Source organism: Sander lucioperca, chromosome 20, assembly GCF_008315115.2.
Source record: "Sander lucioperca isolate FBNREF2018 chromosome 20, SLUC_FBN_1.2, whole genome shotgun sequence".
In the NCBI taxonomy this organism is placed as follows: domain Eukaryota; kingdom Metazoa; phylum Chordata; class Actinopteri; order Perciformes; family Percidae; genus Sander; species Sander lucioperca.
In genome coordinates this window covers 18,128,495-18,152,208 of record NC_050192.1, presented here as the reverse complement: position 1 = coordinate 18,152,208, position 23,714 = coordinate 18,128,495, and the positions used below count along the sequence as shown (strand labels likewise).

The following is a 23,714-nucleotide window of genomic DNA, read 5'->3' as shown; positions in this document are numbered from 1 at the left end:
AGTCTGACCAATAATTACTTATATAATTACAATTTGGCATATCCAAACAAAATCAACAATTAGCCTCAACAGTCATACCCCTTAAGACCTTAGCCAATGTTAGCAATTAATTGCGGTTAAACAAGGAAACCGTGATTACGTAAATGATTTATGTGATTATGTTATAATTGTTACAGGCCTACGCCAAGCCAAAACACAATGTTTATATCTAGAAAACTTGACACGCAGTGCTGAGCCAGCTTTCAGATGATATACACCACTTCTATGTGGCATCTACGGTTGACCTGCTATCTCCCCCTAAAGACGCCCTGTCCCACCATAAAAAAGACCAAAATGGGTCTATGGTGGGTCGCCACGGGTTAAATGTGGACTTTTCCTTTGAAGTCACAGCCATGTGTCTCCATTAAGCTTTGGACTTACACTTGGTGAGCAAAACTCCATCCACACGCAGCACGTAGCTGCCACTCTGTTATCACACAGGTGTCTGATGTCTCACAGCCGTGTCACAGTGAAACTTATTGCCTACCTTTGCTCTCTTTACCGTCAGGTGGGAATCTGCGGTCGCACTGGCAGCGGGAAGTCTTCTCTGTCCTTGGCCTTTTTCAACATGGTGGATATTTTCGAAGGTGGGTCTGTCTGCTGTCACACTGTTAACAGGGGTGTAACGATACACCGATCTGGATCAATATATCGATTCAATCCTCAACGATCCAATATTATCCATAAAAGGTAAAGCAATATCGATGCATATCGCCATCTTTAAAATGCACATTTATTTCAAAATTCCCACTTTATATTACATTTTTTTTCAAAAAGAGTAGTTTGTTTGATACCCAATGTGTTTCATATCAACATATTCAGAACAAACTCAGCTTTCTGTACAGTGAGGCCCAAATGTGTTCCAGATTAATGTGTAAAGAGATCATCTGGCCCTAAAGCTGAAAAGTTGATGTTGGCTTTTTGAAATTTCTCAAATCTCTTGTGAAAGCAAACCTGAACTCAATTATTTTGGTGCTTGAATGAGTTCAAAGGTCTTGGGTTCACAAAAGTAGCGTAATATATATCAATAAAATAGTAAATAAATGTCTAAAATGAAATTTTGTAATATCGCTTTTTAAGTAGGACTGTTGTCAAACATCGCTTGGACAGTGCGTCTTTTGTCCTCAGAGGGTTAAATGTCTGGAAAAGCTTAGTAATGAAATTGTCAAATCATATTTTAGTTGCTTTTAAAAAAAATATATCCTCTCATATCGATCGCAGGCCCCTGAATTGAATCAAATCGAAATCATATCTTGGCAGACTTTGTGATATCGTAAATATCACAGTAAATATCGTCTCGTTGTCCTAAGAATCAATATAATATCGCAGCGTGATAAAACGTGCAATTTACACCCCTAACTGTTAACAGAGAAAGAAAGAGAGAGAGTTCCTGTTGCTTTCACTTCTTTCATCTTTGCTTCAGCTTTAGTTTCTCTCGGCTTCCTTTTGTCTTGCTGTCTTTCACTGGGTGAGTGTGTTTATGTCTCATTAAAGGGAATGATTCATAAGATAAAGTTCCCTCAGCGTTGTTGCCTTGAGTAGCTCTTAAGTTCTACTTTACCCAAAGAACAGCTCCGCCCATCCCTCGTTTTGTCTTTGATCGCCATGCTCTTCTTGGCCATTTCCTCTGATCCACTTATAAGATAAAGACGATACTTTAAAATAAATTGCTGTTAGACAGGAGGGCACTTATACCTTCTAAATTATTATAAAGTAATTGTTAAATTTATGCATGATAGGTTCATCGTTTGTTTTTGTAAAGGGCTGAATGGTGCGTCGCTTTAAGTGTTGTTGTGACACCTCCTAGGCCTCAAGACCTATTCAGTCCTTTGGTTGCTGGGATCTGGGGATTGGTTAAAAAGGACTGATGATTGACACCTGGATGAACTGGTTGCTCACATGTCCATAAATGGGAGTGCCTGGGCAGTCACTCTTCCTCTCTCCCTCCTCAAGGTTGCTTGGTTTGTTTGGACTTTGGATTGAGTTACTTTTGCGTTCTAGCATTGCTACACCTACACACATCCATACACTACACACATTACTGATAAACTGATAGCACGTTTACCTTTGTTTATTTAAATACATTTGATTTAATTGAGCAAACGTGTGTTCTCCACATTTTGTCATACCTTTGAGCCAGGTCACAACAGTTGCTGCTGCAGGGAATTGTGGGACGGCATTATCTTTTGGGCTGAAACTAAACGATTATTTTTCATTGTCAACTAATCTGTCGATTATTTTCTCGATTAATGGAGTAGTTGTTTGGTCTATACAGTGTCATAAATGGTGAAAAATGTGGATCAGTGTTTCCCAAAGCCCAAGACGATGTCCTCAAATGTCTTGTTTCGTCCACAACTCAAAGATATTCAGTTTACTGTCACAGAGGAGAGAAGAAACTAGAACATATTCACACGTAACAAGCTGCGATCAGAGAAATTTCAGAGAGCTTTTATTTTTTTATATTACTCAGATTAATCTATTATCAAAATAATGAATCGATTAATCTTTGCAGCTCTAAATATCTCCTTTCCTTTGGTTAAGGATGGTCCAGTGTCCTTTGCTAAAGGCAACAAGAAAGGAAGCATTAAAGCACCTTCAGGCCCTGACACACCAACCTAATTATCGGCCGTTGGACAGTCTGGCGAGGTCGGTGACTCAAGTCTGTTCGGTGTGTTACGTGCCGTCGTCAGTCGGAGGAGCGGTTGGCCTTCATTTGGGCCGATTTGACTTGTTGAATCGGCCAGCGGGCAGTCAGACTCGATGACCAATCTGATTGGTGGAGTGCTAGCCCTTGACTAGCAAATCAGTGCTTCTTCCACAAGAAGAAGCCTGAGAGCTAACAACGCCAGTATCTTCTTATTACTAGCCATTGTATTTTCTTCCGTTCAGCGAGTAATGACAACAACGATCCTTCTTGACTACTATCAACCCTCTCTGATGAAAACAATGACTGACGACAGCATGCTCTGTGTTTACGAGGTCTAGAGAGATGTTCTGTCATTTCCGAATACAGATTAGCTCCGCCTGCTGTTATGGGGACGTATTACGACTCACGCACGCGCAGAACGTTCACTCAAGTCGGCGTCGCTTCGGTGCGTTCCGAGGAACTTTTTTGACCAACTCGGGGACACGGGAGCCGACTGATCAGCCCGACTGCCTTTTCTGCCGACGGTCGGCCGTTGGGTTGGTGTGTCAGAGCCTTTAGATGCTTCGATACTTCCAGGTCATTTCACTCAGGAAGGAACCTTCCTTCCTTCTATTTTATGATATCTGTTGACAATACGAAAAAGCAAGAAAAACATCAACCTTATCTTTGAAGGACCAGGAGCCTAAAGGGTTGGGAAACACTGTTTTACAACACCAGAGCAGATCATCCTAAATGTGGAGACAATCTGCTCTGAAGTTTATCCTCTGAAGCCTAAACCCAAACACAGTCAGTCATAGGTTGAGGTGATTTATTGGCAGAGTTATCGTAATGGGTTTTGGTAAAACTAAAGCACCACTGGAGGTAAATAAGTCATCTAATTAGATTCCCTTCAAAAGATGTTCTGCGTCATGCCTGCGCATTCACCATCCATCCTGTAGTATAGTAGTAGTTGTTTATGTTGGAGAAAATGTTTATGTAACGTCCCTCTTTGCATTTCAGCTCTTTTTTTAAACACTCGTGCAGGTCTCTCTCTGTGAGAATCCAAAGGTCTTTTTGTTCTTTGTGTGTGTCTCTTTTAAACTTTTAAATACCTGACAAGAGGACCTTAAGTAGACTCCTCTATCAGAGGATTAAAATTAGGTCATGACAAAAGATGTGGCCCATTTTCAAGCTCTGGGTCAAATTTCCTCAAGACTGCAGTCACAAAGTCTTAAAACTGTCTTTTTTTTATTTATTGGATTTGGAAAGCAAATTGTAATTGTATCATATTTTTTTTTTGTTCTGGGTGAGATGATGACTTGACAGATTATTTGGACAAAAATGAGATTACACAGTTACTTTTTACACACACACACACACACACACACACACAGCTGGGCAAACAGTAAATTAAGACCTGTGTGTGTGTGTGTGTGTGTGTGTGTGTGTGTGTGTGTGTGTGTGTGTGTGTTAGCAGCATTCCCTTATAAAGCAGTGAAATAAAACCAGAGCAGCGTCCTGGTGATAGCTCTCCTGACTGAACTGTGCAGAACATTCTGGATTATTTCATTACCCCAAAAATATAACATTGTATTCGACCGAACAAAATATTTATTGAAGACGTTGCAATGCGAACGAGTAAAGAAGTTTACATTTTTAGGGACACATTTAAATGGATTATTACAGTTTAAAAAATGTCAAATAAAGGAGCTGTAAGTTACGTTTACAGCCATAATATTCTGTTTTGGGGGTTTTGCTGATCAGTAATAATCAGACAGTTATTACTTGACTCGGTAATGAGAGATTCTGAACCACACATACACACACACACACACACACACACACACACACACATACACAGTCACATGTATTTGAGCTGTGATGGCAATAAATTGTGAATCCAAGGCCAAAAGAAGAAGAAGGTGCGTGTAACAGGGATTCGAGATGTGAGCATATGTTTGCTTCTTTGCAGGGAAGATCGTCATCGATGGGATCGACATCTGTAAGCTTCCTCTGCAGACACTCAGGTCGCGGCTCTCCATCATCCTCCAGGATCCCGTGTTGTTTAGTGGATCAATAAGGTACACAAACACACACTCCAACACAGCTTCAGTATATAATTTTCAGGAAACCCCAACATTGGTGAAGTATCGTCACGTACAGTCTTAAGATCGGGTTCTTCTTTATGTTTTCTTCGTCACCGACTTCTCACCATCACAGCTAACAACAATTAGCAAACAATTTCCTGTCTCTATTTATATTCTCGTGTCACCAGCCGCATCGCTGGCACAAGAATTGTAAATTGTGTTGACAGGACTCTCACATAATAAACCCCTGAGGCTTCTGCATAGCCTGACTCAATTGATTGTTTAAACTCGTAAGATCGTTGAGGGGCGGCCCACATTTAAAATGACATTAAGTCATTACAAACTACAACTACAAAACGGCAACACAGAAAAGACTACGCCATCATAAGAAAGATAAAAGACAATAGAACTTTAAAACTTTCTGAATTGAAGAATTGATGCATCAAATTTTGATAAATAAGTTAGGATAATACGGATACAAAAGTAAGTACAGTTATGTAAAGCAAGTGCAAGTGGACATTGCAAACTCTCAATGAGAGATTGCATTGCTGGAGAGGAAGCGACGTCAAAACTTTGGCTCTTGAAAGCAGCTATAGCTAGGTGTCACACTGTTGTATTAGTGAACATGAACACATATTATGACTGCTTCTCTCGCCCCACAGTCACCAAAGTAAATATTGGACATTCTGACACTAAAATGGCATTTATCAGACGGACACATCAGGAGAAAATTAACTTTGTTTGAGACCTGTTTCTGTCTCAGGAACAAACTCTCGCAAGATCTGGCAACACTGATAAGCTAACGTCAGCTAATGTTCGCAAATGCCCTAAAAAAAAAAATTCCGTAATGCTAAATATGTCTTTCGGCTGTGTAAATATCTCATGATAGCAGAAGAAAATATTAATAACTTATACTCACGAGGTTCACTACACTTTCAAACAAGGCCACGCCCATTTAGGAGACGCGAAGTGTGTACCGTTTCATACCATTGGCACAGCGTGTAATGCGCCAGAATCTTGGACCAAACTCATTTTTGGAAAATATAGTGCTAAAACACAGCATTATGGTTATTGGTCTCTCCCCCATCTATCAGTCAGTTTAAGGCTTTGATAAATGACTTCTATGTATCTTCTTGTGTCTGTTTTACCTCATTGTTTACACTTTTGTATCTGTTGTAATTTAAATGTTGTTGTCATTTTAATTATAATGTAATTTGCTGAAATGCATGCTGTGCACTCAGCCCCATTTAAATTGAGGGTCTCCCTCACTGGGCTCTGAGTTTTAAATAAAGGTTTGAAAAGAAATGAAATGATGAGCATTCAAAGTTAATAAAATCAAGTCCTATCAAGCAAAGCCCAAACTGCAGCAACGAGTGAACAACTAACTAAAAGGAAAACCGCTTTGTGCCGAAAGACATTTGTCACATGACGACACAAAGTCCCAGCTGCGGGGTTAGTAGTTGAAACCACAGTGGGAACTCTGGGCTTGGACCTAATCTGACTTTTGTCACAGACGTCATGGACTGAGGAGGTCGTTCTCTGCCTCCTTCTTCTTCTTCTTCTTCTTTGTCACACACACTCACAAACCTCTGTGTGTTTGTATTACCAGACGATACAGTGACTCCGTGTTTGTTATAAAAGACAAAGAGCATGTGCTATTTGTTTGGACAGATATGCCGCTCTAGATAATTGTGTGTGTGAGAGAGAGACAGAGAGTGTGTGCGGGTGTCTTGGAGTTTCCACCGGCTCTTGTTTATGTGAACGTAAGCCTGGGGTGAATGGTCGACAGTAACTGTTTCACACTGTTATCTTAGATGTTCTGACACTCGCTTTGACTAAGCGGCGCAGAATTAAGAGAAGCGTAATGTTGAGAATAAACAAGGAATTAGTTCAGTGCTACATTAACATCAATAACATTAATGGTATGACACAAAAGATACACAGACGCATAATTATAAAACTGCTTCTGTCTCATTCTTCATTTGAAGGCCGCGTTCAGACTGCCTGCGTTGGGCCGTCCGACGGTCCGGCAAAAACGCAGGTCTTTCCTTTAATTTTAAATAGGGGGGTTAGTACATTTAGGCTGCGGCGGGGGTTGCCGAACGGGGGACACTCAAAAATGCGTAGTGGGCCTGCGGTGAAAAGTTGAGACCGACTCAACTTTTGGAGAAACGCAACCCCACGTCACGCTGCGGTGGCCAATCATGTAGCCGGAGATCAGACTTGACGATGTCCCCTTGTTGCAGGTTTAACCTGGATCCAGAGAGGACGTGCACTGATGACCGACTCTGGGAGGCACTAGAGATCGCTCAGTTGAAGAACATGGTGAAAGCGCTGCCCGGAGGACTAGGTACTCAAATACCTTTTTTTCACTTCCGGGACTGTTCAGGTGCCGCCAGAAATTCTGCCGAGTGTCCCTCTTTTTAGGCCGGATGTCCGTTACCTTCCGCTTTCTTTGTGTTTGAATTTTAACCTCCGGTGGATTTCTGAGGACTATGGTTAACTGCTCCTCAGATCTCTGCAGGGTAAATCCAGACAGCTAGCTAGACTATCTGTCCAGTCTGAGTTTTCTGTTGCACGACTAAAACTACTTTTGAACATACACATGTTCCACCAAAACAAGTTCCTCCCCGAGTTTTGCAGAGGCACCGTCATTGTCTCCGGGGCTTAGCGCCACCCAAGAAGCCCACGGTTGAACGAAATGCCAATAAACCAGAGCACGTTTTTCTCCCATCCCGTAATGCTGTGTGGACTAGCCAACCAACCAATCGCAATCTTCCTGGCCGGCGCTAAGCTCCGCACGGAGCCGCTGCAAAAGAGCCTCGGGAAGAACTTGTTTTGGTGGAACATGTGTACGTTCAAAGGAGAGATCTGAAGAGCAGTTAACCATAGTCCTCAAAAATCCACCAGAGTTTAAAATTACAACACAAAGAAAGAGGAAATTAACGGACATTGGCAGAAAGATATGCATCCGCGGAATTTCCTGTGGCACCGGAGCAATCCCGGAAGTAGAACGTCGTGGATATAGACTAGGCAATGCGAGACTAGTTTTTATTGCACTAAAAGTCTGTTTTGAAGTCCTGCAGGATACATTGATTTGCATGCAAGACTCAAATACTTCTGTTTGATTAAATGTGTGCCGTTTGCAGATGCGGTTGTGACTGAAGGCGGAGAGAACTTCAGCGTCGGTCAGAGGCAGCTCTTCTGTCTGGCCCGGGCTTTTGTCAGAAAGAGCAGCATCCTCATCATGGACGAAGCCACAGCATCGATAGACATGGCCACGGTGTGTTTCTGTGTGTGTGATATCAGGTCATGTACAATTCTCAGTGATGTGAGAATCATAGAGCACTTCCAGAAGCTTCTTCCTTAATAGATCCATATGCAGGGTTTTCCCTACCATTATAAGGTTTAGGTGCAGCACCCAAGCTGTTTTGGGCACCACCTAAGCCAAATGAATGTAACTAAGGGACTGTTCGTTATTTAATTAAGGGGCCACCGGAGGAGTTTTGTGGCCTCTAACCTAAAAAGACGTGACCCTCCCCTCGTCAGTAATAATTTTCCTATGACCCTCCAAAATGATTTGAAAAAGAGGAATGACCCTCCCCTTGCGCGTAAGTTTGCACTTAGCAAAGAAGTACAGATACCATTTGATTTTTACAGCCATGACGTACAGGAGTTAACCTCTGCATTCTCATCTTACACATCCCACTCCTCTGTTATGGTGTGGTGGCCATTTCAGTAGATTTACTCACTAACATTGTTGTGGAAACACAATAAGCATGGAAACTAAATGCACACTTCATGCATTACTGCATTACTTCAAATACTAAGTTACTCCTCTAGTAAACTAGTATTCACATGAAATAAAACAATAAAACATTGAGACTATTCAGCAAAGGACGATGGGAAATAACAATTCAACACTGGTTGCTATGGACTTGTCACTAGGCTTCGTCAGTCATTGTATATTTTAGCACATAGGTAAAGGTGCCGAAGCTGAACATTATATTCCAAAACATATATGTTTATTTTTAAAGCAGATTTTAAATTACATTGTAACAATTTAACAATTCGCCCTTATGAAATCCAATCGCGGCACGGCTGTTTTGGAACGCAATAGGCAGATGGTGGCCGAATGCCCCAACACTTAAATTCAACTAAAATGTAACAGTGAACAATCAGTGTTGGACCTACAGTCTGTTGAGATGCCTCTCCAAACTCACCATAAAATGTTAAGACACGTTGAGAAAAAAGTATTTTGCCGTAATCCAATGACACAGAAAAAAAGTAATCCACAGCGATCAGTAGATCCACAAACAGAGTCACGGTGTATCCAGCAAGGCCGATACGAGCGTCACATTCACCAGCCAGCTCCAAACAGGTGAACGAGGCCTCTCCACTTCGCCGTTTAAACAAAGTGGAATAAACGTATACAAGTCCAAATCTACACAAAACCCGCAATCAATTAGTAAGCTGACATCAAATGTATATACATGGCATTTAGGAAACCTTTATAGCAAGGTTGGCACGGCAAGATGTCCAGACTAGTGCAACAGTAACTTTCGTTTTTTGCGTCCCGCTGCTCCCATCGTCAGCCAGGTAATATTTTTTTTACTAAAGCAGTATATGAACTCTGATGTATTACCTACCACCATTTAGTTGTTTTGTGTTATTTAAGATAGTTATAAAATGTCTGGTCATACCAGACGTAATTATTCCACTCATTTTTTAAACAGTGCAATTACCCGTTTGAGCCACCAGTGACTCCTCCTGCCCCCCCAGCCATCTCCGCGTATGCGGTCAGACCATCTGCTAGGGGGCCGAGACTGAGAGCTACATGGATAAATATGCACCAAACAAGCCACTTTGAAATTTTGCTCTTTTCATGAATAAAAAAGTTGGGTGACCCCCCCACCCAGACTAAAAAATGTTGGATGACCCTCCCCTCAACAAAAAATAAAAAGACATGACCCTCCCCTATTTTCCTCCGGTGGTCCATTCCATAAATACCGAACGGTCCCTAAATGACTTTTCTCAGATCTAATGATTGTAGTTTGTCCCCAGTGGACTTCTTCAGCAAGTTTTATCTTTAAGCTTTGTGAGGGTTATTTATTATCTGCTCTAGCTTTTTTTCAGAGTTTCAGACACTGATATTGTAATAATAATGGTCCAAAATGATGTGAAATTGCATATTTCTTTTATTAAATAATGTCATTTTCTTTTTTGAGAAAGGACCTATTAACCCCCCGCCAATTACGTGCACCGAAGTCTTTCCCAAACCTAGGAAAAACACTGATATGTGTCTTTGGGCTTGTATAATCTCATCCAGTTCACTAATGTAGGGCTGCACAATTAATCGCAATTTTATCGAAATTGCAGTATGGACGGGTGCAATATCCAAATCACAGGGTGGGCGGGAGGGGGGGCGCAATATTTGTTAAAGGCAAAATATGTGTCAAACTATTCTAAATGAAGTATTGTGGTGCTGCAGAGATGTCCCGGCCTACAAATCCTGTCCTACAGACTAAAGGAAAAAATCTTTGTTTTGTACAGAGCCTCGCCAAAAATCACACTATAATCATTTAAAAAATGTTTACTTTTAAGATATATTTCAAATGAAAATCAGAACGATGAAAAAAAAAAGATCATTCCCTCCAGTATTGTGAATCATATTGCCTGACGGTCAAAAATAATCGCAATAACATATTTTCCTCATATCGTGCAGCCCCATTACTAATTCATATATACTCATTTCTCAGTTATAGACACAGGGGTGGAACGTAGCTAAGTACATTTACTCAGGTAGTATTGTGTACTTATGTACACATTTGAGCTACTTTACTTGAGTATTTGCATGTACTGCTAGTTCATACTTTTACTCCCATTCATTTATCTGACAGCTTTAGTTACTTGTTACTTTGCAGACTTAAGATTTTATGTGCAAAACATAAAATTAACTTACAAAACATGAAAACATTACATCAAGTCCATTATATGTTTTGTGCATACAATATATTATACTATCCAACAGTATAAAAAATAGTCCAACTACAGCAGTAAAATGCTACTCAGACATTAATGCACAAGTAATAATAATACAGTAATACAATATATACTAATTAAACACAACAAAAGGGGTCATTTTACATTATATAAGTACTTTTACATTTGACTTTTAAGTACATTTAGCTGATAATATTTACATACTTGGTCTAGTATTGCTATCTTTACTTAAGTAAAAGCATCTGAATACTTCTTCCACCACTGGTTATAGAATTAAATATAAGAAAGAAAATCTCAAATAGAAAGTTTATTTTTTTAAAAGAACATTACAAATCTGAAATGACACTGACACCATAAAAAACACATGGAAAGTGCTTTTAACAAATAGAAATAGAAAAGAAATGTTTAAACGTAGACTCTTTCTTTCTGGGACAAACAAATGTATTCTTCCATTTCAAAATAAAAAAACTCCAACATCTCTTTTCTTCCCTGCAGGAGAACATCTTACAGAAAGTTGTGATGACTGCATTTGCAGACCGAACAGTCGTTACAATCGCAGTAAGTCCATCCGTCCGTCCGTCTGTCATTCTCCGGTTGATTTTGTTGTTGAAAGTCGAACCACGAGGATTATTTGAACCGTTGGACTACATTTGGATTATCAACAAACGGCTAGCTGTGGATCACGGTTTGCTCAGTGCTGATGGATGCAGAAATAGGGCTCCTTTTCTTTGCGCTTCATGTGCATCTATAGCATCATATTTTCCTCGAGGACGCCTTTCCTGCACCCTTTCCCTTTTCACACTAAGTGATTTTCCACACAGTATCTAATATAGTTAATATCAATAGTCTTTGATGTGAAGTCAGTCCTCTTTGCCTTTGCCTCTTTCACTTATCTGCTTTCATTTTCTCCCTCTGTGGTACTGTCTTGTCCTCTGGCTTTATGCTTTCTCCCACCCACCATACTTCCTCCTATCCTTTTCCTTCTTAACCATTTCCCTTTCTTCTCTTTTATTTCTATACTTTCTATTTGCTCTTTTTATTTGTATTGCACATCTATTCCCCTTCATCCTCACTTCTTCTCCTCCCCTTTTTTACTCATCTTTTCCTTTTCTGTGGTCTCACTTTTCTGTCCTTCTGCACTTTTTTCTTTATCTCCTATCCTCCCTTCCACTTTCTCTCTCTCTCTCTCTCTCTCTCTCTCTCATCCTCCTCTCTGCCCCCTCCATCCTGACACCAGCACCGCGTGTCCTCCATCTTGGACGCCGAGCAGGTGTTGGTCTTCTCCTCGGGGATCTTGGTGGAAAGTGACTCAGGTCCCAACCTGCTAGCGCAGGAGGATAGCCTCTTCAGTGTGCTAGTGAGGACTCACAAGTAGACCCGGATCAGCACAGACCACTTTGGCTCTGCCTGGTTCTTCTCTCTTTCTTCCATTTTCTCCCACCTTTCCTGAATTGTCCTCCTTTTCCTGGCTGAGTCAGAGCTGGAGTCTGGGTCTGCTGAAGCCTTTCTGCCACTGACAGCCTGGTTGGTATCAAAATCAAAACTACTGCACGCTCTTTTCATAGACGTTTCATGGACATGAAGTGCAATTTGGCCACGCCCTGCAGTTTTGCAATATCGCTTTCAGTGTTAGGATTTAAAACAACCTTCAGTGCTTTCAGTACTCAGAGCATGTGGAAATTACCATCATGCCACTTGTTTGGGTTAAGGTGTAAGACCACAAAGTATAAAGTATATTTAAAGTATAAATTGCTGATCCTCGTCCCAGCAGTGTTAAACTGAAGCTGTTTTCTCATAGGAACCTTTCTCACACGTAGAACACAACAGGAGATTGTCCGTGTCAGATGCATTCTCACTTACTGGAAATACTCTACACCGTTTGGTTTAGGCGAGGGGTGGCGCCCGGGTAGAGCATGCAGGAGGCAGGACATGACGCGGATTACACCACGTTCACATAGCCCGTTCATAATGTTGTCATGAATAACTGCGTGTCTTGCCTGTTCCCTGAATTTGTCTGACAATTTCGGCAACCAGCCCTGACTGACAGAAGTTCCTGAATCTTGTTGTCTCTCCAGTAAGACATTTTGTGCTGGTGTCTTCGTGTTTGTTTTCTTCCCCTTTCACGCAGCACAATGACCTGCTCGGTTAACACATGGGTTCAATTGGACATTACACAGACTTTGTACTAGGGAGCTGGCGGAGTGGAGTCAGTTTAATGTCCGATCCTACTGATTCAGACATTTGCATTCACCCATGTAGCTCCTCTGGGTAAAGCATGGTTTATGGTCCTGCGGAGGCCTCACACAGAGCTTTTGCTGTAGCCTACGTAAGTGGCCTGAAGTTTATACTTGTGCGTTGGTGTGTGCGTCGATCTCTTTAGCAGGGCCGGCTATGTGTGTGTGTCATGGGGAGTGTATGGTAGAACGAGTAAGAGAGTGACGGCGATTAGCTTCGGAGCGAGTAGCGACTCTAGAGTCCTAGTGAGAGAAACAAAGTGTCTCCCCTGTGCTTTCTGACCACGGTGGGGAATCTGTAGCAGGAAAAGTTAACCCTCTCCTTGATTTCATGTTGTTAATGGAGAAGGAGAACCAGGAAATGAGTCGGGGGGAAATGCAACACTACCAAGCCACGGCTGAGCGACGTGTGTCGCTGCGACATGTAGTTAAATTTTTCGAGAGGTGCATGTCAGGCTACGACGTAGGGTCTGTATCTCCACGTACCTACAGTACTTAACCACGGCGTCGTTTTAACGCAGAAGCATAAATTATGCTTAATGGGTAGATAAGTTTGGGGTTGCAGTGCATGTTTAAAAGGGGCTTTAACCTCACATTACGAGTCTCATGAAGCATAAAGGGCAACATCATCTGCAAACAAACAGAGATCCCATCGTAATATCATTTATCTGGACAGTTTTTTGACCTCTAATTACTGTATTTCAGTCTTTATTTTAATTGCAGCATATTTAGGAGGCAGCTTCAGTAAGCACTAGTTGTATGACACACTTTTATAACGTCTGTTTAAATAGGCACTGTCTACAAAGTCATTCAATTTGATCATTTGTTGTTTTTATTTTGGAACTGTAAAAATATGCATAGAACTGAAAACCACCAACATCAAATCAATGTACAAAGCTTTAAGAGTTGAAGAATCAATCACTGTAATAAGTTTCTTGACATTACCACTTTTCCAGAACCTAACTGGCGTCGTTGCTTTGTGTTTCCAGCACCGCGTCCACACCATCCTAACAGCCGATCTGGTCATCGTGATGAAGCGAGGGAACATTTTGGAGTACGACAAACCCGAGACTCTTTTGGAGCAGGAGGATGGGATGTTCGCTTCCTTCGTCAGGGCTGACATGTAGACACACAAGTCAGTCAGCCAACGGCCAGCAACTGACAGACCGATCAGTTGGTTGGATCTGCTTTTTTTGTTTTCTTAATGAGGCGGACAGAGCTCTGTGACACTACAACACTCCAGTGAAGCCAATAATGTTTGTCTTTAACAAGCAACTCATCTGTGTATTTAACAGAAAAACCAGATCCAGAAACACTATCGATCACCAGATGATATATATATATTTGAAAAATTGTACTTGAATCATTCAGTCAGTCAGCCATTTTTTTTTTTAAATGTAGAAACACCATATATAGTTTAAATGATAAATCAATCACTTGATCCAATTATTAGAATGGAAATTAGCAACTACACATATCCGGAAACTTTTTCACTACGTTAAACAATGGAGAAATTCTTGGATTACTGATCCTTTTTTTTTGGGGGTTGATTGATTTTCATTTGAAAATCAATCACAGGTGTGTTAAGTCATTGCTAAATGTTGAGAGAAGAAGCAAATACAGTTTAGTTTTTATTTCAGGCGTTTCAAGGCAGTGAAAAGTGCAGAGTTTAGAATGAATCACTGTATCTGTATGGACTTGGTCATTTATACTGAAGAGTTGTTTATCAGATTTAGATTTAGCTGTTTAGGTTGTTTTAAGGATAATTTTAAATGGATAGAATTTCAAAAGCCTTAAATAATCTTAAAAGTATTTCTTACATTTATTTTAAACATATGCACAACACGTATCGTTTTTTTTCCTTGTATTATGCAATAATAAGGAAGGGAGAAATTTGTATTTAAAATCCTTTTTTTTTTTTAAATATCTGAATGTTGGCTTTGGCCAGTTGTTCCTGTGCTCTGCGTGCATGAATGCATTGTGCAATCTCTCACTGGAAAGACTTAACAATGTCTTCGTCCTTCTTGGAGTTTCCTACCAGGATGTCGATCTGTGTGTCTTTTCCCAATTTTGGCAAACATTTCCTTGGGACGAGATCAGCAGACGTCTTTGATGCAGCAGCAAAGTTGCCACAATTAGAATGAACATCATGAGCGTGTCCGGCCAGTCAGCAACCAACTTTGGTGTAAAGAGGGCGGAAACATACCAGAAACCAATCCAACATTTGCTTTTTCACACAGACAAAAAGCTTGATTTGAACTTCCCAAAGATTTGATTCAGTTCAGTTTATATATGAAAGGGGACAGGGCAAAAGAAAAAGAAAGACAACACAAGCAAAGCTGAACTTAGCACAACGCAAGACACAGCACAGAAGCAAAAAGATTAGATAATAAACTTTTTTTTTTTTACTTTATTACATTTAGAAAAAGCACAAGCCAAACTGGCTCTTCATCAGGTACAGAGTTAGCAAAGTGACTGACAAAACGCACCGTGTCCATTTAACCAAACTTTTCATGTTTAATTGGGATTTCGAAATTATCATATTTTATGTTTTCAAATTTGGAAGCTGTAGAGAAAGATATATTAAAGTAAACAAAACAATCTCAGAAATTATCCCTAATCATAGGCATCATTTATGCTTACAACCCACACTATAATCAAAACTTGGGCTTTTTCTGAAGTTTTTGTTCCTTTTTGATGTTTTTGTCGCTTTTTTGTCGCCTTTTTCAAGTGTTTTTGACAATTTTTTTCATCTTGTTTTAAAACAAATTGTTGCTTTTTCAGACATTTGTCACCTTTTGACGTTTTTTCGAGTTAATTTTTTCAACAAATGTTTTCGATGTTTTTGTCGCTTTTTTTAAATACATGCATGCCCCGGGACCTCCCTAGATTGTTGGAGATGTCAACCCCTTCACACCCCAAATGTTGAAACCAAAGTTACGTCCCTGTCCCTAATAAACACCTAGAGTAAAAACACCTGAGTTCAATGTGATTAAATCTGAGTTGAAAAGCAATTTAAATTTGCAAAAGTTGGATATTTATTTGTGGTATACTTCCACCTTTCCTCTATCAGTTGTATTTCTCTACCTACACTAGTACAAACACTGTAGGGTGTCGCGGCTCAGGCTGAAGCCGGTGAACCCGCTGTCTGTCTGCGGTCTTGCTTTGCTGAACATGTTATCCTCGGGGACAATAGACGCCCAACATGAGCTCCCATTGACTGCAGAGATGTGTAATTGTTATTGTGGACTGATAGGGATTTCTGAAATACTGAAGAGTTGCAGTTGAAAATTTCCGAATAGAGTCAGAATCAAACGATCTAACAACACAGGACTTTTCATACCGGAGACCGGGGTTCGTGTCCCGCGTGTCACTGAAACGTACATTTTATAACCCCACCCACCATCTTCTCCTAAACTTAACTGTCCCGTTCTTCTTTTCCTAAACCTAACTGTCCTGTTCGTGTCCCGAGTGTCACGGAAACGTACCTTTTATAAGCCCACCTACAATCTTTTCCTAAACTTAACTGACCCGTTCTTGCACCGCATGCCAGTTACACCTACATCCTGACCCAGAGCATCAAAAGTGACACCAATAGTCCCAACCCAGCGTGTTTAGATAAAGCGCGTTTAGATATGACGCTAAATGAGACTTTTAGCGTTGATAACAAACACCAAAGGCACCTGACCAAGTAAACGGAAAATACATGCATCTGGCGGAATTTCCTGCAGCAACAGAGCAATCCCAGAAGTGGAATGCGAAGGATATAGACTATGTTCTTCTTTACAGATGAAATAAATGTCAGACTGACTGACAGACATGTGATGTGCATTCTTTTTAGATAACAATTAGTTTTTAGAAATGTCTCTAGAAGTGTATTATTCAACTTTAGTTTTTTGTTAAAGAAGGAAAAGAAAATAGCAATACTCAATACTGTCGAACCGCAATACTTCTAGAATCGCAATAAATGAAAATCGTAAAACAAATCCAATCGGAGCCCACGTATCGTGAAAGAATAGATTCGGGAGCATATCGTCCCGGCCCTATATCTTTTGTGGGGATTTAACCCAAGATGATTGGGATTGGTTCAAAGAATTACAAACAGGCCAGAGCGTTCTTTCTCCTTTAGCAGAATGAGAACGGGAGCAGCCAGACTTAGCGCTGTGGAGATAGGTCTAGATTTGCGAGACTACAGTCACCATAACAACTTTTAACGATAACATGTCAATTGTGTGTTCAGCTTGTTCCCCCCCACCCCATACCACCCACCCACACCTCCCAAGGGGCCAAAACAATCAGATAACAGATGTTAAAGCTCACTGATTGGATCATTTTTTACTGCTATGTTCCCTGGGAACTGATGATACAATTGGGAGGGTTTTTATTCCCGACCAAGTGCTGGGAGTCGTCTTTGCAAACAGTAAACAGCATGTTGACTTCAATAACTCATATTGGGATTATAATCACATTATAAAAACATAGAGGTAATTATTCCTTTAAAGCAATAGTTTGACATTTTGGAAAATATACTTTTTTTCCCTCTCTGGCGGAGAGATGATACCACTCTCATATCGGAAGCTACAGCCAACATCTGATTAGCTTAGCTTAGCATAAAGACTGGTTACAGGTAGAAACTGCTAGCCTGCCTCCGTGCAGCGGTAACAAAAAATGACCCAGCAGCACCTTTAAAGCTCTCCATTAACACGCGATATCTTGTTTTTGTAATCTGTTCAAAAATTAAAGTTTATAAACGACAATGCTGTTAATGTACCAGACTCATAGGCGTAATTTACTGTAAATTTAGCCAATAATCAAAACTGGCCAGCACAACCCACCCGAAAAACCTATTATGATTTCCTTTCCACAAATAAAGACATTTGCATCATAACTTGATGCAGAAAAGGCACAAATTGTTGCAGAAAAATTCACCAGAATGCAGAAAATGAAGTATTTGATGACCAAAATTTCAATTTTGCTCAAAAGTAGAGATCTCAAATTCCCCAATGTTGAACCCAAAGTTACGCCTGTGACAGACTACTATTATGTAATAAATGTATATTCCCAGTTTATGTTTTTATAAAGAGTCGACCGCAGTCTCTGGCTAAGATTAGTTTACAATCCTCTCTTTATTTTCCATTAGCAGCCAGCATGCTGCATTCAACATATGTTTGTGCTTCTGAATAAAATAATGAGAAAACTGCAAATAAAAAAATATATATATTTGCATTTCACATTTTATAGACTCGCAGTTCAGCCTGTTGATGTTGGAGTTTTTCTAGAATCACTCGTCCTGTCTCTGAGGGAGCGGTGCTATTGTCCCTTTTTGTATTATTGGGATTCATTATACTCACTTTTAAATGAGATTCAAAACAGCATTGTACTGTACAGTCTAAATGCCAAATAGATTCTTTTGCAAGAATTTCAGCATTTGTTTTTGTTCTATTTTATTTTTTGGAGATTTTGTACTCGCAGATGTTTCATCTCAAGAGGTTGCCACTTGACACAAACTCATTCTTTAACGTGTGTTTTCACTCGTACATCTTCTGTCTCTGCAGTTACTCCTACGCCTCCTCCTCCACCTTCTCTCTTAAAGGGTAATATCATTTTGTTCAACCTGGACCCTATGTTCCTATGTTTCTGTGTGTAAGTGACTTATAGGAACAACAATCTTTGGCATCGGTCCAGTACTAAGCGAGAACACTGTAACCGGCAGCCATGAACCGGGCTGAAATTTAACCCTATGGGGCAAATGTGCATTGTCAATTTGGTTTACTAAAAGTGCTCATTTTGCCACTGACAGGCTCAGATTATTATTCTAAGTGTCTGACAACATTATGGAAAGGATCCCTACAGAGACAGACCTTTAAAACCTCTTTGAGACCTTTCTATTCAACCAGAAACAGCTCTGAGATCACTAGCGCTAAACACACCAGACTCCATTTAAAAAAACAATATTTGTAGCCTGAATAGAGCCTACATATTTTCACATGTAAATCGGTAAACTATGGGTTTATTTCAACCAAAATTAGAGTTGTGATGGTTGGAAAAGTGGAAAAGACGACCCAAAACGGCTTTTTATAGTTTTATTTTGTTTCTGTCGACTTTGAATGAAGTGCATTTTACAATGCTAAAATTACTGTTTATTAACATGGAGTCTGGTGGCTTTAGCGAACGCAATTTTGCGAATGTTTTTATGTTTAAAAAAATCTTACTCTTTAACAGAAAGGTCGACCTCCTTAGAAGTCCTTTCCAAAATGTTGTCAGACACTTAGAATATTAATCTGAGCCTGTCAGTGTCAAAACGAGCCCTTTTGTGAACATAAATACAAGCTGTACAATTCAATTAAATTTTATTCATAGTATCAAATCATAACAGGAGTTATCTCGAGACACTTAACAGATAGAGTAGGTCTAGACCACACTCTATAACTTACAAAGACCCAACAATTCCAGTAATTCGGTATTAATTAACAATTGCCCTATTAACTTACATTGTAGCTTGTTTCGCTGACTGCCGACAGCAACGGTCATGCTTAACACTGGACCAATGTCAAAGATTGTTGTTCCCATCAGTCACTTAGACACAAAACCATAGGAAAATAGGGTCCAGATTGAAAAAATCAGTAGTCACCCTTTAATGACTGAGTGTTCTTTGATCCTCATTCAGCTCAGCCACACAAGCACGTTTCATAAATCTTTTTAGTTTTTACTGTGTGTGTGGGCGTGCGTGTCTGGACTTGAAGCTGACAGACCACTGCCTTGTAAATTCTTCGCAACCCAAACCATAATTTGTCTTTGAGACAACGTCGGTGCAAAAACAGACAAATAGATGCAAAGACAAGTTATTAACTTTTATACCGTGTTAGGACACAGAGGAGACAGATTTAACTATTTTAATGAACACATTTGTCAGTACAATTGTTTCATGTTACAGTTGTTTTTTTTTTTTTTACATTTTAAAGAGACTTAGTACTTCATATTTTAAATACAGCACAAATGTGGGTTGATTTAGGGTTGACTGTCTATATGCATGTAACACAGAGTGAACATTACACATACTGTATTATCAGACTGCTCTCATAAATGCACATTTGACTGTTAAAGTGCAGGTTTTTTAAAGTCTAAATGTATGTAGGCCTAAGTGTACATTCTGTATATCCACAACTTTTTTAAACCCATCGCAAAGTATTATTGTGTGCCTATCTTTTTTTGGTTTTTACACTTGAAATGATAATAAAATGGTTTTGAGTGAAGTGAGCCTTTTTTTCTCAGTAAACCTGCAGTACATGAACCCTCAACACATTGGCTAACGTGCAATATGTTGCTAAATGGCTCCTCTTGGTGGCTACGTCTCACATTTCTAGATATTAGTTCTACTCTGTTTAGAGTTTAACCCTCTGAGGGCGAAGGGCATTTCACATATCTTCTTAAATTCTCCTTTTAATTATATATACAGTATATATATTTTACTTTTATTTATTCAGGGAAGGTTCACTGAGAGGAAGCCTCTCTTCTGATTACATTCATACAGTTCCACATTCATACCTGGAAGCTGACCAGTACAGTCTGATCTGCTGGCCACTGAGCAGCTCCACTGGAGCGGTTGGAGGTTAAGGGCCTTGCTCAAGGGCACCTCAGTGGTGATGGTAATGAGGGAGGGACAAACTTTCACTTTCCCCACCCAGATTTCATCCTGTCGGTCTGGGGATTGAACCGACGACCTCCCAGTCACAAGCTCGCTTCTCTAACCTTTAGGCCACCCCTGCATATAGCCTGATACCAATGTGCTTCATATGAAAATGTTCAGAACAAACTCAGCTTTCTGTCCAGTGAAGCCCAAATGTGTTCCAGATATACATACATACCTACACTCAATAGTTTTGGTGCTCAAAATGAATAAAGTCTTGGGTTCACAAAAGTAGCGTAATATAGGATATAAATATAAATAAATGTCTAAAATGAAATTTTGGGTAACACTTGAAGGTATCGACATAATCGTGACATGACACTATTATAACTATGATATGACACTGTCATGAACGTGTCATAAACGTTATAAACAAGTCAAACATTTATGACTTCTGTCATTAAGTGTCATTCGGTTTTTGTGTGTCTTTGTCATGACAACTTGACATTAAATTTATTTGGAGTGTCCTTATTAAGACAACTTGACATTAAACAGGATGACATTATGTCAAGTTGTCATGACAAAGACATCCCAAACCAATTTAATGTCAACTTGTCATGACCAAGCCAACTTCTGGTAATGTCACTTTGATTAATGTCAAGTTGTCATAATCAATACAACCCAAACAATGTCAACTTGTCATGACAAAAACCGAATGACACTTAATGACAGAAGTCAAAAACGTTTATGACTTGTTTATGACGTTTATGACAAGTTCATGACAGTGTCATGTCATAGTTATGACAGTGTCATGTCACGATTATGTCGATACCTTCAAGTAAAGTGTTACCAAATTTTGTAATCACTTTTTAAGTAGGAGTGTTGTCCAGGAAATAAAAAAATAAAATGACTGTTCACAGTCAAACATACTCGTTTGTGCCAAAAAGCGCCATTATTTTTTTCAGGCTGTTACATTTCTTTTTCTAACATCAGACAGCAGAATTAGAAACTGCTCTTCATTTAACCCCTCTGTGTTTTTGTATTACAATTAGTCAGGTGTATTTACAACTCAGTCAAGATGTATAATTGTACAACATGGTCATTTGTTTGTTTTAAAGCGTTTTTTATTTGAGTGGGCTAATATTTAGCTTGCCTGGAAACTATTCCCATATCTTGTGTAATTTTTTAATCATTCTGCATTAATTGTACAGTTTTTATTTAAGAATATTGTTCTGAATGATCTGACACTCTTTGAGAAAGAGGAAAAAACTGACTTAAAAATAATCTTCAGAGTAAACCTAGCCTATTAAGCTTGATTGCAGCTGTGAATTAAAAAAGAGAAAAGTAAAGTTTAAGTTATTATTTCATATGTCATAGGCCAGAAAAAGTTGTTGTAGGTCCATTAGCTCTGCTATGGGACCTTAACTAAATCCTGTATGCCTTGAGACAATAGAAAGACACTCTGAAAGGAACACTTCAGGTTCATTTTTCGACACAAAATAGTGAATTAAACTATGATAATAGAACATAACAAGGTCCAAATGTGCTCTAATGATTGTGATAGACTCACAGGAGCCTTTGTTTTCTACAACTTAAACAATTTAAAGTTTATAAGAGTGACAGGAATGTGGAAATGTGTGTTAAAGTAGTCCTTTGAAGTCTAAAAGAACTGGATTGGATCATCTGACATTCATAATGAAGGGGTTTAATGAATGTTTAAAGTCAGGGAGACTTTGTTTACGACACTAGTTAAAAGTGATGTGCATTGTGTTCAGACATGAATACATTTTCTTATTGGGGATCGTTTGACTTGAAATATCTACAGACATCTAACCGTCCGCAAGAAAGAAAGAGGCGTATTATTTCCCAAAATGTAGAACTATTCCTTTAACTCCAGATGTTTCTAATGGAGTCACGAGATGAGTCGAATATACAACTGTTACTATTAACAATGACGACGATTCATGGAATGTATGTCGAAAAAAGTAAAAAATAAAAAAAAGTCATAGTATAGTAAGTCGAAAAAAGTAATTAAAAAAGTCAAAGTATAATAGGCTAAGTCGAAAAATAAAAGTCATACTATAGTATGCAGAAAAAAATGTCATAGTACGATTCATGAAATTTATGACAAAGTATTTTCAGTACAGAAAAATCAGTAGTAATGTCGTGTTTTCCGACGGTCCCTGAGCTGTCCATGAAAGCAGCAGCAGCCTGGTCTGAGCGGGTCTGGACTCTAGAAGTTGGACTACGTCAACAGGAGAGAGGAGAGCGTCCCAGCCCTCAGAGGAGCTGAGCAGAGAAACATCCTCTAAGTGTCCACACAAGGAGAAGAGTTGCTGCGTCTCTGAGCCGTTTTTCCTGCAGGTGGACATGTTTGATCCGCGCGTAAAAGACGCACTGAAGACGGACTAAAAAGCTTTGACGTTTCTTCTTTTTTTCTTCTTTTTCGATCATCAGCAGCAGAAAAGATGTTGGCGAGGAAAAGCATCATCCCGGAGGAGTTCGGTGTGCCGGGGCTCGCCTCCCGGATGCCCCGCAAGCCGGTGTTCAGGGACCGCGTGAACAAGGCGCGCTTCATCGCCAAAAACGGCTCGTGCAACTTGGCGCACAAGAACATCCGCGAGCAGGGCCGATTCCTGCAGGACGTCTTCACCACGCTGGTGGACCTAAAATGGCGCTTCACGCTGGTCATCTTCACCACGACGTTCGTCAGCAGCTGGCTGCTGTTCGCCATGAGCTGGTGGCTGGTGGCGTTCGCGCACGGAGACCTGGGCCAGGAACGGGACCGGGAGCTGGACCTGGGGCGGCACAACAGGACCCAGTGCGTCACCGGAGACAAGTAAGACAGTGTCGATACCTATTATTAAAGTACAAATTACAATTATTATTATTATTATTATTATTAAAGTGTGTTTGACGCACATGTTTTTTTGCGGTTACTAAAACTCTCTCTCTCTCTCTCTCACTCTCTCTCACTCTCTCTCTCTGTCTCTCTCTCACTCTCTCTCTCTCTCTCTCACTCTCTCTCACTCTCTCTCTGTCTCTCTCTCTCTCTCTCTCTCTCACTCTCTCTGGCCTAAGTGTACATTCTGTATATC

The 23,714-nt window shown here is 40.0% G+C and overlaps 2 protein-coding genes across 10 annotated transcripts in view; both read left to right on the top strand.

Annotated features, from left to right (window-relative positions):
- Nucleotides 1-14,519, top strand: part of abcc9 (ATP-binding cassette, sub-family C (CFTR/MRP), member 9) — a 99,046-nt gene extending 84,527 nt beyond the window's left edge. For 6 of the 9 annotated variants that reach the window (XM_031300304.2, XM_035996138.1, XM_031300307.2 and 3 more), the window contains 6 exons: nucleotides 548-626; nucleotides 4,638-4,746; nucleotides 6,999-7,102; nucleotides 7,902-8,035; nucleotides 11,251-11,313; nucleotides 13,979-14,519. In XM_031300304.2, coding sequence (XP_031156164.1) covers nucleotides 548-626; nucleotides 4,638-4,746; nucleotides 6,999-7,102; nucleotides 7,902-8,035; nucleotides 11,251-11,313; nucleotides 13,979-14,116 — 627 coding nt within the window. In that variant the 3' untranslated portion in view covers nucleotides 14,117-14,519. Of the gene's footprint in view, nucleotides 1-547; nucleotides 627-4,637; nucleotides 4,747-6,998; nucleotides 7,103-7,901; nucleotides 8,036-11,250; nucleotides 11,314-11,992; nucleotides 12,280-13,978 lie in introns of all 9 variants that reach the window. The other 3 variants (XR_004105060.2, XR_004105059.2, XM_031300309.2) reach the window with 2 other exon arrangements.
- An 8,303-nt stretch (nucleotides 14,520-22,822) lies between these two features.
- LOC118494034 (ATP-sensitive inward rectifier potassium channel 8-like) lies at nucleotides 22,823-23,459 on the top strand. The gene has a single exon (XM_035996385.1). The coding sequence runs from the start codon at nucleotides 23,085-23,087 to the stop codon at nucleotides 23,457-23,459; it is 375 nt and encodes a 124-aa protein (XP_035852278.1). The 5' UTR covers nucleotides 22,823-23,084.
- The last annotated feature ends 255 nt before the right edge of the window (nucleotides 23,460-23,714 follow it).

Excerpts from the sequence above, each read along its gene's own strand:
- LOC118494034 (XM_035996385.1), top strand. The coding sequence starts at position 23,085 with ATGTTGGCGAGGAAAAGCATCATCCCGGAGGAGTTCGGTGTGCCGGGG.